This window comes from Salvelinus alpinus, chromosome 31, assembly GCF_045679555.1.
Source record: "Salvelinus alpinus chromosome 31, SLU_Salpinus.1, whole genome shotgun sequence".
Lineage (NCBI taxonomy): Eukaryota > Metazoa > Chordata > Actinopteri > Salmoniformes > Salmonidae > Salvelinus > Salvelinus alpinus.
Genome location: NC_092116.1, coordinates 22,054,059 through 22,068,457, shown reverse-complemented (window position 1 = coordinate 22,068,457; position 14,399 = coordinate 22,054,059). Strand labels below are relative to the sequence as shown.

The following is a 14,399-nucleotide window of genomic DNA, read 5'->3' as shown; positions in this document are numbered from 1 at the left end:
GTGAGGAAGGCATTCTTAAAAAATAACCAGGCAACCTCTACTGATGGGATGAGATCAATATCCTTCCAGGATACCCCGGCCAGGTCGATTAGAAAGGCCTGCTCGCTGAAGTGTTTCAGGGAGCGTTTGACAGTGATGAGTGGAGGTCGTTTGACCGCTGACCCATTACGGATGGAGGCAATGAGGCAGTGATCATTGAGATCTTGGTTGAAAACAACAGAGGTGTATTTGGAGGGTGAGTTAGTTAAGATGACATCTATGAGTGTGCCCGGGTTTACGGCTTTGGGGTGGTATCTGATAGGTTCATTGATAATTTGTGTGAGATTGAGGGCATCAAGCTTAGATTGTAGGATGGCTGGGGTGTTAAGCATGTTCCAGTTTAGGTCACCTAGCAGTAGGACAGAACTCTGCAGGCTATCTTTGTAGTAGATTGCAACACCGCCCCCTTTGGCCGTTCTATCTTGTCTAAAAATGTTGTAGTTAGGGATGAACATTTCAGAATTTTTGGTGGTCTTCCTAAGCCAGGATTCAGACACGGCTAGAACGTCCGGGTTGGCAGAGTGTGCTAAAGCAGTGAATAAAACAAACTTAGGGAGGAGGCGTCTAATGTTAACATGAATGAAACCAGGGCTATTACGGTTACAGAAGTCATCAAAAGAGAGCGCCTGGGGAATAGGAGTGGAGCTAGGCACTGCAGGGCCTGGATTCACCTCTACATCACCAGAGTAACAGAGGAGGAGTAGGATAAGGGTACGGCTAAAAGCTATGAAAATTGGTCGTCTAGAACGTCTAGAACAGAGAATAAAAGGACGTTTCTGGGGGTGATAAAATAGTTTCAAGGTATAATGTACAGACAAAGGTATGGTAGGATGTGAATACAGTGGAGGTAAACCTAGGTATTGAGTGATGATGAGAGAGATATTGTCTCTGGAAACATCATTCAAACCAGGTGATGTCATCGCATGTGTGGGTGGGGGAACTGAAAGGTTGGATAAGGTATAGTGAGCAGGGCTAGAGGATCTACAGTGAAATGAGCCAATAAACACTAACCAGAACAGCAATGGACAAGGCATATTGACATTAAGGAGAGGCATGCTTATTCGAGTGATCATAAGGGTCCAGTGAGTAGAGGTTGGTTGGGGACACGGCGATTCAGACAGCTAGCCGGGCCATCGGTAGCAAGCTGGCAGAGGATGGAGGTCTGTTTTTAGCCACCTCATGCGTTTCCGTCGGTAGATTAGTGGGGTTCCGTGTGGTAGAGGGGATCAATCCAATTGGCAAAATAGATATAGTTATAGTGACCAAAGAAAAAAATTGTCCGATAGCTGATAAGACAGCTAACGATTAGCGGGCCGCAGATGGGCTTTCAGGTAATGTCGCGACGGAGGTGCCAGTTGGATAACTCGGGCAGATAACGTCGGTCGTCCAGTCGTGAAAGCCCGGTGGGGCTCCGCATTGGCAGTAAAACGGGTCCGGATAGGTGATTGTAGCCCAGGAGTGGCTGATGGAACTCTTCAGATGGCTAGCTCCGGAATAATTGATGATTGCTCCGGGATCGACGTAAGCCAATAGACACACGGGTAGCAGCTACCTAGCTGCGAAATACAGGTGCAAATGTCCAGAGCTTGCGGTTGAAATCCGGGAATATGGAGAAAAATAGGTCCGGTATGTTCTGGTCTGTGTCGCGTTGTACAAAAGTGGCGATAGATTTTCGAGCTAAAGGAATAGCTGATGACCACAAACCGTGGTTAGCTGAAATACTAACGTTAGCCAGTAAATTGGCTAGCTTCTGGGTAGCTTCTGGCGAGCTTCTGGGTAGCTTCTGGCTAGCTTCTGGTTAGCTTCTGGCTAGCTTCTATTGTGGATTTCAGATTTGAGGTAAATAATACTTAAAAAAAATATATATTTGTGAGGCGAGTTGCAGGAAAGTGTTTTGAAGTTGAGTTTTTGGAAAATAAAATATATAAAAGATATGCGAAGAAAGGTGTAAATATATATATATATACGGGACATGACAAGACGAGGACAAAAAAGACGTCTGACTGCTATGCCATCTTGGACGGTAAGTGGTCATCAGCTCTCCCTACCCCCAGCCCTAACCTTAACTGCTATTAACTGAATAACAAACTAGGCCCTGGACATAAAAACCTATGCCAGCATTCTAGTGCCTAAAATAGCTCACCAGTCATCTGCAGTAATGGAGATTCTAGAATGGTTTCCCGGTCCTGTGACATCACTACACAGGTGATCCCCTCCAGTTGGTCCATCCCTATTCTCATGTGACTGGTGATGGAGTACAGGTCACCCCCTTCCTTCTGTTTGGGTCTCTCTGTTTCTGTTGAGCTGATCTCCTTCCCACTGCGGTCCGTCCACAGCATGTGAGGCTCTGGGTACCAGTTCTCTGAGCTGCAGCTGAGCTGGATGAAAACTCTGTGGTGCTTCCTTATGCAGATCCTGGGGAAACCGCCCTGCTCTGCTCAATACAGCGGACAAAAACGTTATATCCTAAAACGTAACTGAATTAGTATGTGTGTAGGGTGGGATTCTACCTTCTTTAAAAAATTATAAATACATATTTTTATAAATGTACTTTATTTATTAATTTCAAACACAATCTAATGCCGTATTCAAGATTCTAAAACGGTTCCCCGGTTCTATGTATACACATTTATCAGTGGTGTAAAGTACTTAAGTAAAAATACTTTAAAGTACTACTTAAATACTGTAGTTTTTGGAGTATGTGTACTTTACTTCACTATTCATATTTTTGACAACTTTTACTTCACTACATACCTAAAGAAATAATGTAATTTTTACTCCATACATTTTCCCTGACAACCAAAAGTACTTCTTACATTTTAACAGGAAAATTGTCCTATTCACACACTTATCAAGAGAGCATTTCTGGTCAACCCTACTGCATCTAATCTGGTGGCTCACAAAACACAAATGCTTTGTTTGTAAATTATGTCTGACTGTTGGAGTGTGCCCCTGGCTATCTGCTATCTGCTTAATATAAGGGATTTAAAATGATTTATACTTTTACTTTTGATACTTAAGTACATTTTAGCAATTCCATTTACTTTTGATACTTAAGTACATTTAAAACCAAATACTTTTAGACTTTTACTCAAGTAGTATTTTACTGGGTGACGTTCACTTTTACTTGAGTCATTTTCTATTAAGGTATGTTTACTTTTACTCAAGTATGACAATTGAGTACTTTTTCCACCACTGACAATTATTCATTAATGTATATATACAGTGAGCTCCAAAAGTAGGTTTGTTGGTTTGGGTCTGTACTCAAGCACTTTGGATTTGAAATTACAGCACTTTTTGTACATAGTCCCCCATTTTAGGGGACCGAGAGTATTGGGACAAATTCACTTACATGTGTATTAAAGTAGTCAAACGTTTATATGAATCGTGAATAATGATGAATGAGAAAGTTACAGTCAGGGCTGTTATGGTGACCGTATTATCGCCACACCAGCGTTCACGAGGCTTCTTCAAGCTCTGATTCTGCTGATGGTCATTAGTAGCCTATCAAACTTGCTAACTGCCTTGTACTCAGCACACTATTGTCCCTCTAATCACTCTGACATCAATGCAAATGTAATCGAAAATCTAATCAAACACTTCATGAGAGCCCATGAACTCGTGTTGAGCAACATTTCTATAGGCTATGCAATTACGTGAGAAAACAGTGATGACCTCTAAAAGATCACATCAGCTTTCAATAGGCTTACTATATTTATTTCAAATTTTCTCCATAAAAATACACATTTAAAATAAAAGCTTTACATGAATAATCACATTTGCGGTCACTTTTGATATTGGTGTTTTCCCGCTAATGGAACATTTGCGCTTAAAGTCTACTGTGCATATATGTGCTTATAATGTGAAGAAATAGCTAAATAGTTTCTCAACATTTTAAGCTAAACTTTCCGATCTGTTGTGTCAGCCTTATTGCATAAACAAGGTTTATGGATGCTAGTGGTTGTATTCTTTTGGTATCTATCGCATCCCACAACTGTGTTTGGAATATTTATTTATTGCACAGAACAGAATATGTTAACTTTTTAACTATGGGGGATAGTAGATTGACATAGGCTAGTGCTTTTGCTGTTCATTAGGCCTACTCATCTTGTTGGCTGACGAATAGTAATTGAGGACAGTTATTCCAATATCTTCAATATGTGGAAGATAAGGACGTGAACAGTTGCATCCCCAATGTCTTCACTTGTAGCCTATGAGAAAGACCTGATCACGTGATGGAGAGCCGTGTGAGTGAGAGACGCTTCGGATTGCACATCACATTCAGGGAGAAGGGCATAACACGCCACTCCAGGCTGCAAAAGGCATTGATTTTTTTAGGGTGCATTACCGCCACAAAAGGGATGCTGCTGAGAAATTGTAGGCATTATCAAGTGACGGAGAGCAATGTGAGAGAGAGGTGATTCATAGCACGCAGCAAGCAGCAAGGAGAACGTAATTTTAATTATTATATTCAGCACAATGGCCACTGGCCGCAAAAGGCATGGATTTTTTTAGGATGCATTACGTCCATGCTAAGGGGATGCTGCCGGGAAATTCGAGACATTATCAAGTGCTTGTCAAATTGTGAATGAGAGACTGATGAAGTGTGTACAGTGTACAGGGCAAAAAAACAAAGCAGAGCTCACACGTTTAATGCAACTTTTTTCAAATCATCATTAGAGTCGCATCATTCAGAATTAGAATGTATTAAAAATCAAAACATATAGCCCAATGTTTGGATCACAACTAAAGTTACATAAATAACTCTAAATTAAGCATATAGGACTACCTGTTTCTTTTTTAAAAGCTCAACACAGAATAGCCGCACGCATGTTCACACTCCCTCAAATAGTTAGGAGAAAATATCCTTTCTATTTTATTCAGCTTTGTTCAATTGTATTATTCATATTATAAAAGAGTATAAAATAATGCCACAGAATTCTAAACAAATATTTTCTGCTAAATTAACAAGTGTAGCCTACAGCCATATGGCACAGCTAGATCAGGACCTAACATAAGGACAACTAGGAGTATGCTACTCTGTTCTTCTGAAATAGACTACATTTTCTTACTATCATGTTTCTTTAGACCTGTCTAAAATAAATAATGGATTTATTGTGATGGTGTAGGCTATATTGCATGGATTTATTAGACTGCAAAATGTAGATATTCAAAGGTGATTCTCCTGTCCAGGGTGTGTACTGCATCAGTGGCTTGTAGGCTATGTGTGGAAGCCAGGAGATACTTCATGTGTTTATGTTAATTAACTATTAATTACCATTATTTGCTTGACAATCACCGGCTGACAACATTTTCTGACCGCCCCAGCCCTAGTTACAGGGCGGCAGGTAGCCTAGTGGTTAGAGTAGTAACCGAAAGGTTGCTAGATCGAATCCTCGAGCTGACAAGGTAAAAATCTGTCATTCTGCCCCTGAACAAGGGGCCCCTGAACACTGTAAATAAGAATTTGTTCTTAACTGACTTGCCTAGTTAAATAAAATAAAAAAGTTACAGACTGCCCCTAAAATGCTAACCTACCCTGTTACTGTAATGATGTCTTGGGGGTATGATATTTGTGCATCTGTAACATTCTCACCCATCATGATTCAGGACTATGCATAACCATGGTACAAGTACACACCCTGGACAGGAGAATCATCCATCACAGGGACCCCCAATCTTAATGCTAAGCAGAAACACATGAGGTCCCTTTTCACAGTCTTTGGTATGACTAGCCAGGTATTGAACTCACAACCTTGCAATATCAGGGCAGTTACTCTAACCACAAGACCACAGAGTCATTGTATCAAATCCAAAGTGCTGGAGTACAGAGCCAAAACAATAAAACATTTGTCACCGTCCCAATTATTTTGGAGCTCACTTTATATACAGTTTCCTACCTAGTATATACTCTTCATTAATAAAAATGTTTTATTTTGTACATTGACTAAAACTTACGTGTAACCTGTAACACAATTTCTGCTTCCTGAATCCAGTTCAAGTGGCTGGCTTGGCATTTGTAGCGCCCCTTATCTGACACCTTGACATTCTTCAACAGCAGTGATATGTTACCTCTCTCCAGCTCCTGGGAGAACAGACTCACTCTGCCCTCATAGCCTCTCCCTTCTTCCCTAATTCTGTCTTCATATAGGTACAGGGGCTCAGCAAAATGTCCATCTCTGAACCACCTGATATCCATGGCAACAGCACTGGTTTGAGGAGAGAGATGACAGGGAAGGATGATGTCATGACCAGCAAAGGCAACTACAGGGTCAGGAGGGACTGAGAGGGTGAAGTCTGGAAGGAGAGAGGGGGAGAGGAGAAAGTGTTACAGAACAGAAGGTATGAAGTAGGTGTGTGCCAACCTGACCATACTGGTATTAGTAATCGTATCCGGGAATTGACAGTTCACAGTCGCATCGTATGATAATCGTGATCGGAAAACACAAAAGTGTTTTAATATGCCTAAATAGATGTTTGCAAAATACCTCTGCCTGCACGTTTATAGACCAAATAAGCTGCAGATTAGAAGAGTCATACAGAGGGGTGTGTTTGGGTCTGAACTTGCAGCAGTCATCCAGTCAGAATGCGCATCGATGTTTAAATATTTTCTGACACTCATCGGTATCACACAAGACATGCAACCAGAGGTCTCTTCACAGTCCCCAGGTCCAGAACAGAGGCTGAGAAACAAACAGTATTAAATAGAGCCGTGACTAAATGGAACTCTGATTTTTTATTTGAGCTCATGAAACATGGGACCAACATTTTACATGGTTAATTTAGGTTTTTGTTCAGTATTTTTTGCATTGTATTATGTATGTGATACGTGGTTGGGATCCGATTGTGATATATGGTTGTCTTGCATGGCTATCTTAAGATGAATGCACTAGCTGTGGGTTGCTCTGGATGGAAGCATCTGCTGAATGGCTAAATTGTATTGTAAATGTTGTGCTATGTATGTATATTTATCTATATTACGGAATTTATTTTTTGTGTTCTTTCCTGTTTGGCCCCCCTGCCGAGGCAGCAGCTATTTGGGGATATATTTACTCTCAATCGCAATGCTCTTGGGTAGGCTACTTTTTGTCCCATCCTGCAAATTAACTTGGCATGCCTGACTTGCAATTGCATTTTAGAAACTTATAGGATACTTTAGATGTGCTTTTTATTTTAGAGTAAGTTACCGGCCACCGAGTCGCGGTGAAAAAAGTGGAAACAACTTTTAATGTATTTCTAAAGCTGAACTGTAATTTGTCAGTAAATATACAACAAACTGTATTCAGGAAGTACACAGGAATTCTCATTCTAATTCCAATACCTGTTAACTAAGATGTGGAATTTGTTTAGTTTCTGAATTGACTGGAACTTGAATGGAAATTATCTCAGCATTGGTTAGCACACTTGGGATTTGATTTCACAACCTCTTTGATGCCAGTAACATGCATTTCTTGCTTTGCCACCAGGTCTGTGGCCATGACAGAGATCTACCACAGATGTCTTGGCAAGAATACATTTCTGCACTTCATTAAAAGTTGCCCGGAATCAAGTCAATTATTGTGCGATTATCTGACAACACCAACGAAAAAGTAGCAGTGCTCAGTGACACTTGACATTAAGGGCTAGATTCAATTAGAACAAGCATAAACACGCAATAGCCGACACCCGCATAGCTGGTGTTTTGGCAGTGTTGGAGGTGTAACTGTGTTATGGTGTTGCTCTCTGTTATACAAAAAGGTAGAAAATACACATAAGTGACCCACCACCTTGATTCGGTCTTATGTAGCAAAACAAATTCTACATTGGGATAAAAGTATGGACTCAGAGCTAGAAAATCGAATATCATACACTGCAGTTTAGAAACAATGGGAAAATAATTCTGCTTTGAAAGTTGATAAACTTGTAATCCCGCTTTCATGAAAATGGTCCCTTGAATATTTTTGGAACACCTACTGGAGAGCTCTTTTATGTCTACAACCATTCACCATCATTCACACCCTTCAAACTTTAGCCCCACCCATATATTTAAGGATTCAGAAGTGAGGCCATGTGCCAAACAGAGTGAGTAAGGTAGTGTAGTAAACAACCAAAGATTTTAAGACTAAAAGTGGTGAAAGTAGTAGCAAAAAGTAGTAGTAAAAACACACTTTGTCTAGTCCTTGGTCTATATCCTAATCTGAATTTGGTGCAGGTCATGTTGTTCTTCACATTACCGTCTCTGGTAAACACACATTATATCAAATAAAGTTAATTTGTCAAAGAAGGTATAAAAATTACAGGGACCTGGTTACTTGCACATTTTCATAGTAGCAATATCAAAAATAGAAAGTGTCCAGATACAAATATTGTATAAATATTGTTTTTAATAGATGATTCTTACCCAGACACACTTGTCTAAATTGATGGGTTATATGCAGGACCTAAACTTAACTTTTTGGTCAACCAGCCACTGTGGCAAGTAGATCAAAAAAATTACCAGCCACAAATTATTTCTGCTAAAATTACACCAACAAAACATGAAAAAACAGATAAGTATGCTTCGTAATGTAATTTTTTTTTTTTGCTAGTAAGAAGTAATGTGGTATATTGTTTAATTTCATCCTGAGTCTTTTAACCAAAATATTACAGATGAGACAAACATTTTCACCTGCCCCTTTAAGGGCGGGATGTTACCGCAGTAATGTGACAAGAGGTATGTTTGTGCCTGTGAGATTGAGTCTGACTAGTAGAACCATTCTCTTCTATTCCCTAGCAGTTGAAACTCAAACACTGAAAAACGCGTTTCCACTGCTCCTGAGTCCAATGGTGGTGAGCTTTACACCAGATCTCCATGGCTAACGTTATATCTTTCAAAAAAGCAGCAGTAGAAGAAAATACAATTTCACATGTGAAAATACGATTCTTACATGTGAAGCAGCAAATTGGTCATTTTTTTGTAAGGGAAGAGTGGCTCATATTCAGCACAAATACAGGCCTCAGCCTAAAAGGTATGTATTTTTCCCCAAATTTGTACTGTCACTGCACGTGTATTAACAAATAACAAATGTGTGTTAACCTCTCTGGGATATGTGGGACGGTGAAACCGTGAAAATGCAGAGCGCCAAATTCAAATAAATTACTATAAAAATTAAACTTTCATGAAATCACACATTCAATATACCAAATTAAAGCTACACTTGTTGTGAATCCAGCCAACGTGTCAGATTTCAAAAATACTTTACGGCGAAAGCAAACAATGCTATTATCTGAGGATAGCACCCCAGCAAACAATCACAGACCATCATATTTCAACCCTCCCAGCGCGACACAAAACGCAGAAATAAAGATATAATTCATGCCTTACCTTTGACGAGCTTCTTCTGTTGGCACTCCAATATGTCCCATAAACATCACAAATGGTCCTTTTGTTCGATTAATTCCATCGATATATATCCAAAATGTCCATTTATTTGGCGCGTTTGATCCAGAAAAACACCGGTTCCAACTTGCACAATGTGACTACAAAATATCTCAAAAGTTACCTGTAAGCTTTGTCCAAACATTTCAAACTACTTTTGTAATACAACTTTAGGTCTTTTTTTAACGTAAATAATCGATAAAATTAAAGACGGGATGATCTGTGTTCAATACCGGAGGAAAACAATGTGTAGCATGCTTTCTGGTCACGCGCCTCTAACAAACAGTACACTTCACTCGAGCCTCATTCTGAACATGGCTACTTTTTCATTTCTCAAAGGAAAAACCTCAACCAATTTCTAAAGATTGTTGACATCCAGTGGAAGCGATAGGAACTGCAGGAAAGTCCCTTAGAAATCTGGATTCCCAATGAAAACCATTGAAAAGAGAGTGACCTCAAAAAAAAAAAATCTAAATGGTTTGTCCTCGGGGTTTTGCCTGCCAAATAAGTCCTGTTATAGTCACAGACATGATTCAAACAGTTTTAGAAACGTCAGTGTTTTCTATCCAATACTACTAATAATATGCATATATTAGCATCTGGGAGTGAGTAGGTGGCAGTTTACTCTGGGCACGCTTTTCATCCAAACGTGAAAATGCTGCCCCCTATCCACAAGAAGTTAACAGTATATACTTCAGAGGAGGCTGGTGGGAGGAGCTATAAGAGGATGGGCTCATTGGAATGGGAAAAATTGAAACATCGTTTCCATATGTTTGATGTGTTTGATACCGTTCCATTTATTCCATTCCAGCCTTTACAATGAGCTATAGCTCCTTCCACCAGCCTCCTCTGACATACTTGTAATTTCACTTACCTGCTCCAGATGAAGAGGCAGTGAAGATGACAAGGAAAGTTAGCGAACATATTTTGTGAATCAAAGGTTCCATAATGCACCTGTCAGGGAAACAAACCAGGTGCTTTTAATCATTGTATTTGTCAAATCATAATCCAGCCATATTTTACAAAATAAATATATTTTCACTGTCCCATCTAAGTAATGTTTGCTTATAAACATTTTTAATAAATAGTAATGAAGCCATGTGTTTTTGGTCAATACATTGCCTAAAGGTATGGTCAAAATATACAATGGAAATGTGTAATTGGACACATAAAAAATACCACCACTGTATGTAATATTAGATGTACATGACATGTATTTTGTTTTGAAAAAGAAAATACCTATGAATATAACCTTTACGAAATTAATTCACTAGAGCCTCTTACCTGACTGCTGGCACCAGGAAAGTATAGCGAAGAGTCAGTTGTAGATATGAGAACACTTTCATTTTCCATCAATGACTGTAACACACAGGAAGGAGGGAAAACACGTTTCAAAATATAGAATATAGTATGGTTTTCAGTTACCGTGAAAGCTGTCTTAACATGTACATAGGTATTAATATTCTTTAGATTAATTTATCATGTATGTTAAAGTATAACGTATTCATATTGTAGCTCCCAGATGTATGGTAAACAAGCCCCCTCTACAGGCTGCTGCAGAGGTAATGTGAGAGCAGTTCATGTTCAGATTCTCTAATACACCAGTTTGTTACAATGTGTGGTTATCCTGCTGTGAATGTTGTAATTGTTAGTTAAACATGAATTCAGGTTAAAATATATTTTGGCAATTAATCTAGTGACTGTTATTGGAATATTTGATTATAGTATATTTTTTAATTCCATCATGCCAAAGTATATATAGGTGGTTATTAATCATTAATCTCATTGTCATAAACAGCTCGAGAGAAAACAAAAAAGGTTTTCATAATATATACAGTATCAGTAAAAAGTTTGGACACACCTAATCATTCTAGGATTATATTCTTTATTTTTTACTATTTTCTTTGATCTAGAATAATAGTGAAGACATCAAAACTTTGAAATAACACCAAAAAAAACTTGAATGAGTTGGTGTGTCCAAATGTTTTGACTGGTACTGTGTACAGTATATACACTGAACAATAATATGAATGCAACATGCAACAATTTGAAAGAATTTACTAAGTTACAGTTCTTATAAGGAAGTCACTCAATTGAAATAAATTAACTAGGCCTTCATCTATGGATTTCACATGACTGGGAATACAGATATGCATCTGTTGGTCACAAATACCAACAACAACAAGAAAGTAGGGACGTGGATCAGAAATCCAGTCAGTAACTAGTGTGAACACCATTTGCCTCATGCAGCGCAACACATCTCCTTCGCATCTCCTTCGAGTTGATCAGGCTGTTGATTGTGGCCTGTGGAATGTTTTCCCATTTCTCTTCAATGGCTGTGCGAAGTTGCTGTATATATCCGTGGGAACTGGAACACACTATCGTACACGTCGATCAAGAACATCACAAACATGCTCCAATGGGTGACATGTCTGGTGAGTATGCAGGCCGTGGAAGAACTGGGACATTTTCATCTTTCAGGAATTGTGTCCAGATCCTTGCAATATGGGGCTGTGCATTGTCATGCTGAAACATGAGGTGATGGCGGCGGATGAATGGCATGATAAATAGACCTCAGCATCTCGTCACGGTATCTCTGTGCATTCAAGTTGCCATCAATAAAATGCAATTGTGTTTGTAGTCCGTAGCTTATGTCTGCCCATACCATAACCCCACCGCCACTATCGGGCACACACACAATCCCATACACGCTGTCTGCCATCTGCCCGGGACAGTTGAAACCAGGGTTCATCAGTGAAGAGAACACTTCTCCAGCGTGCCAGTGGCCATCGAAGGTGAGCATTCGCCCACTGAAGTCGGTTACAATGCCAAACTGCAGTCAGGTGAAGACCCTGGTGAGGATGACGAGTATGCAGATAAGTTTGCCATTTGCACGCTCCCTCAAAATAGGGATAACTGTGGCATTGTGTTGTGTGGCAAAACTGCACATTTTAGAGTGGCCTTTTTTGTCCCCAGCACAAGGTGCACCTGTGTAATGATCATGCTTTTTAATCAGCTTCTTGATATGCCACACCTGTCACGTGGATGGATTATGTTGGTAAAGGAGAAATGCTCACTAACAGGGATGTAAACCAATGTGTGCACAAAATTTGAGAGAAATAAGCTTTGTGAATATCTAACATTTCAGCTCATTAAACATGGGACCAACACTTTACATGTTACATTTATATTTTTGTTCAGTATATGTACAACTATATACAGTTGCTGCCAAATATATTAGTACTATATTAGCATTTCTCTTAACTAATTCCCTGTTTCTTCTAAAATACTATTTATGTGTAAATTGAAAAATTAATTTGGTCTTCAAACATAGTTATTGGATTTTCAGCATTTCAGAAGCAATTTAGGTTTTTGAAACTTAAGTTTATAATTTTGATTTATAATAGGGAAATTATTAGCACCCAAGACTCCACACAGATTTTGGCCAAGTATAATATGATGACCACACCACCCACGTTGCTTGTGCGAGCGTTGCAAAATAAATGTACACATGTTATTCACATATTGCTTGCGCGCGTCAATGAGCGTCTACATAGCCAGGCGCTAACATAGAACTTGGTTTTATTTTTGATGCATGATGCTCTGCAAGCCCCGCGTCTCTCATCTGCTCATTGGTTTTTATGCGCATATACCCACGTGGGTGATCGAAAGATGAACTGAGGTCCCTACTCCGGTCCAGTTGGTGGCCGTAATGAACCTTAACGTTGGTTGCCAAACGACATTTAAAATCTACAGAAGAAGAAGACTGAAGGAGGATAGATTACTAGAAACTAACTAGGTTTCCCTTTTTATCTGTGGATTAATTGTTGGCGTAGAGAACAACAATTATTTTGTGTGACTCAAAATGGGTCAAAATTCTACAAAGATCATGAAAAAAAGGACCTTGTGCATTTCAGGTAAAATAACAACACAAGGTTTATATCCCAGGACAAATGAACTAGCAACAGCAAGCTAGATAGCTAAATGTCCATGAATGTTTCATGTGTTTCGACCTGTCCCAAAATTAATATAGTTGCTTCAGAGTTCATTTTGATATTTCAAACTGTGAGTCCCGATTTCCTCTGGTGTGGATGGACACAACCAACATGCGCGCAATGGCGTGCCCGGTCTAGCCAGCGTTTAAGCTCTTGGGTGCTATTTTTTTGTCCATGCAATTTGTTTTTAATTTCTAAATTAAAATTGTAAACTTAAGTTTTAAAAAACTGCTTAAAATAGTTTCTGTAATGATGTTGAAAATATAACAATGTGGACCAAAATCTTTTTCAATTTCAACTTATTTGAGAAGAAATATAAATGTGCAAGGGTGTCAATTTATTTGGCCGTCACCGTATATAGCATAACTAGGTTTGCATTCAACAGTTGGGTTTTGAATGTATAGTGAGTGTATCGTTGTCTTAGTAGAACAACTCATTTATGTCAATTGTCTGCCTCAACACTCATAAATGTAAATCCAAAATTACCATTGCGTTTATACTGTATAAAGGAATGGTATCATTTGATTGCTTAATGATTATCATAGCTTACTGAATTCCAAAATGCTTTTACATTCTCTGTCAGGTGTATCATGGGACCTTTGAACAAGGACGTCTATTCCTTAATTTGCCTCATCATCTTTTATCCCTGTTTATTGTGCTCCCGAGTGACGCAGCGGTCTAAGGCACTGCATGTCAGTGCTTGATGCGTCACCTAAGACACTCTGGACTGAATCCAGGCTGTATCACAACCGGCCATGATTGGGAGTCCCATAGGGCGGGGCACATTTGGCCCAGCGTTGTGAGGTTTGGCCGGTGTAGGCCATCATTGTAAGTAAGAATTTGTTCTTTGCTGACTTGCCTAGTTAAATAAATGTTTAAAATAATCTTATACAGCCTTGCCAAGGCTGTGACTAAGGTGGTAGTTCCAACTGATGTTAGGCCTACATTCCAGGCTGCGGACCATTATT

General features: G+C 39.3%; 1 protein-coding gene across 1 annotated transcript in view; it reads right to left on the bottom strand.

Moving 5' to 3' along the window:
• LOC139560985 (butyrophilin subfamily 1 member A1-like) overlaps nt 1-10,963 on the bottom strand; it is a 19,915-nt gene extending 8,952 nt beyond the window's left edge. Inside the window, exons 1-4 of the mRNA XM_071377767.1 lie at nt 10,721-10,963; nt 10,311-10,390; nt 5,998-6,336; nt 2,183-2,473 (exon numbers count right to left, since the gene is read on the bottom strand). Of these exons, the coding sequence (XP_071233868.1) occupies nt 2,183-2,473; nt 5,998-6,336; nt 10,311-10,390; nt 10,721-10,782 (772 nt within the window). The 5' untranslated portion in view covers nt 10,783-10,963. The remainder of the gene's footprint in view (nt 1-2,182; nt 2,474-5,997; nt 6,337-10,310; nt 10,391-10,720) is intronic.
• Between the last annotated feature and the right edge of the window lie 3,436 nt (nt 10,964-14,399).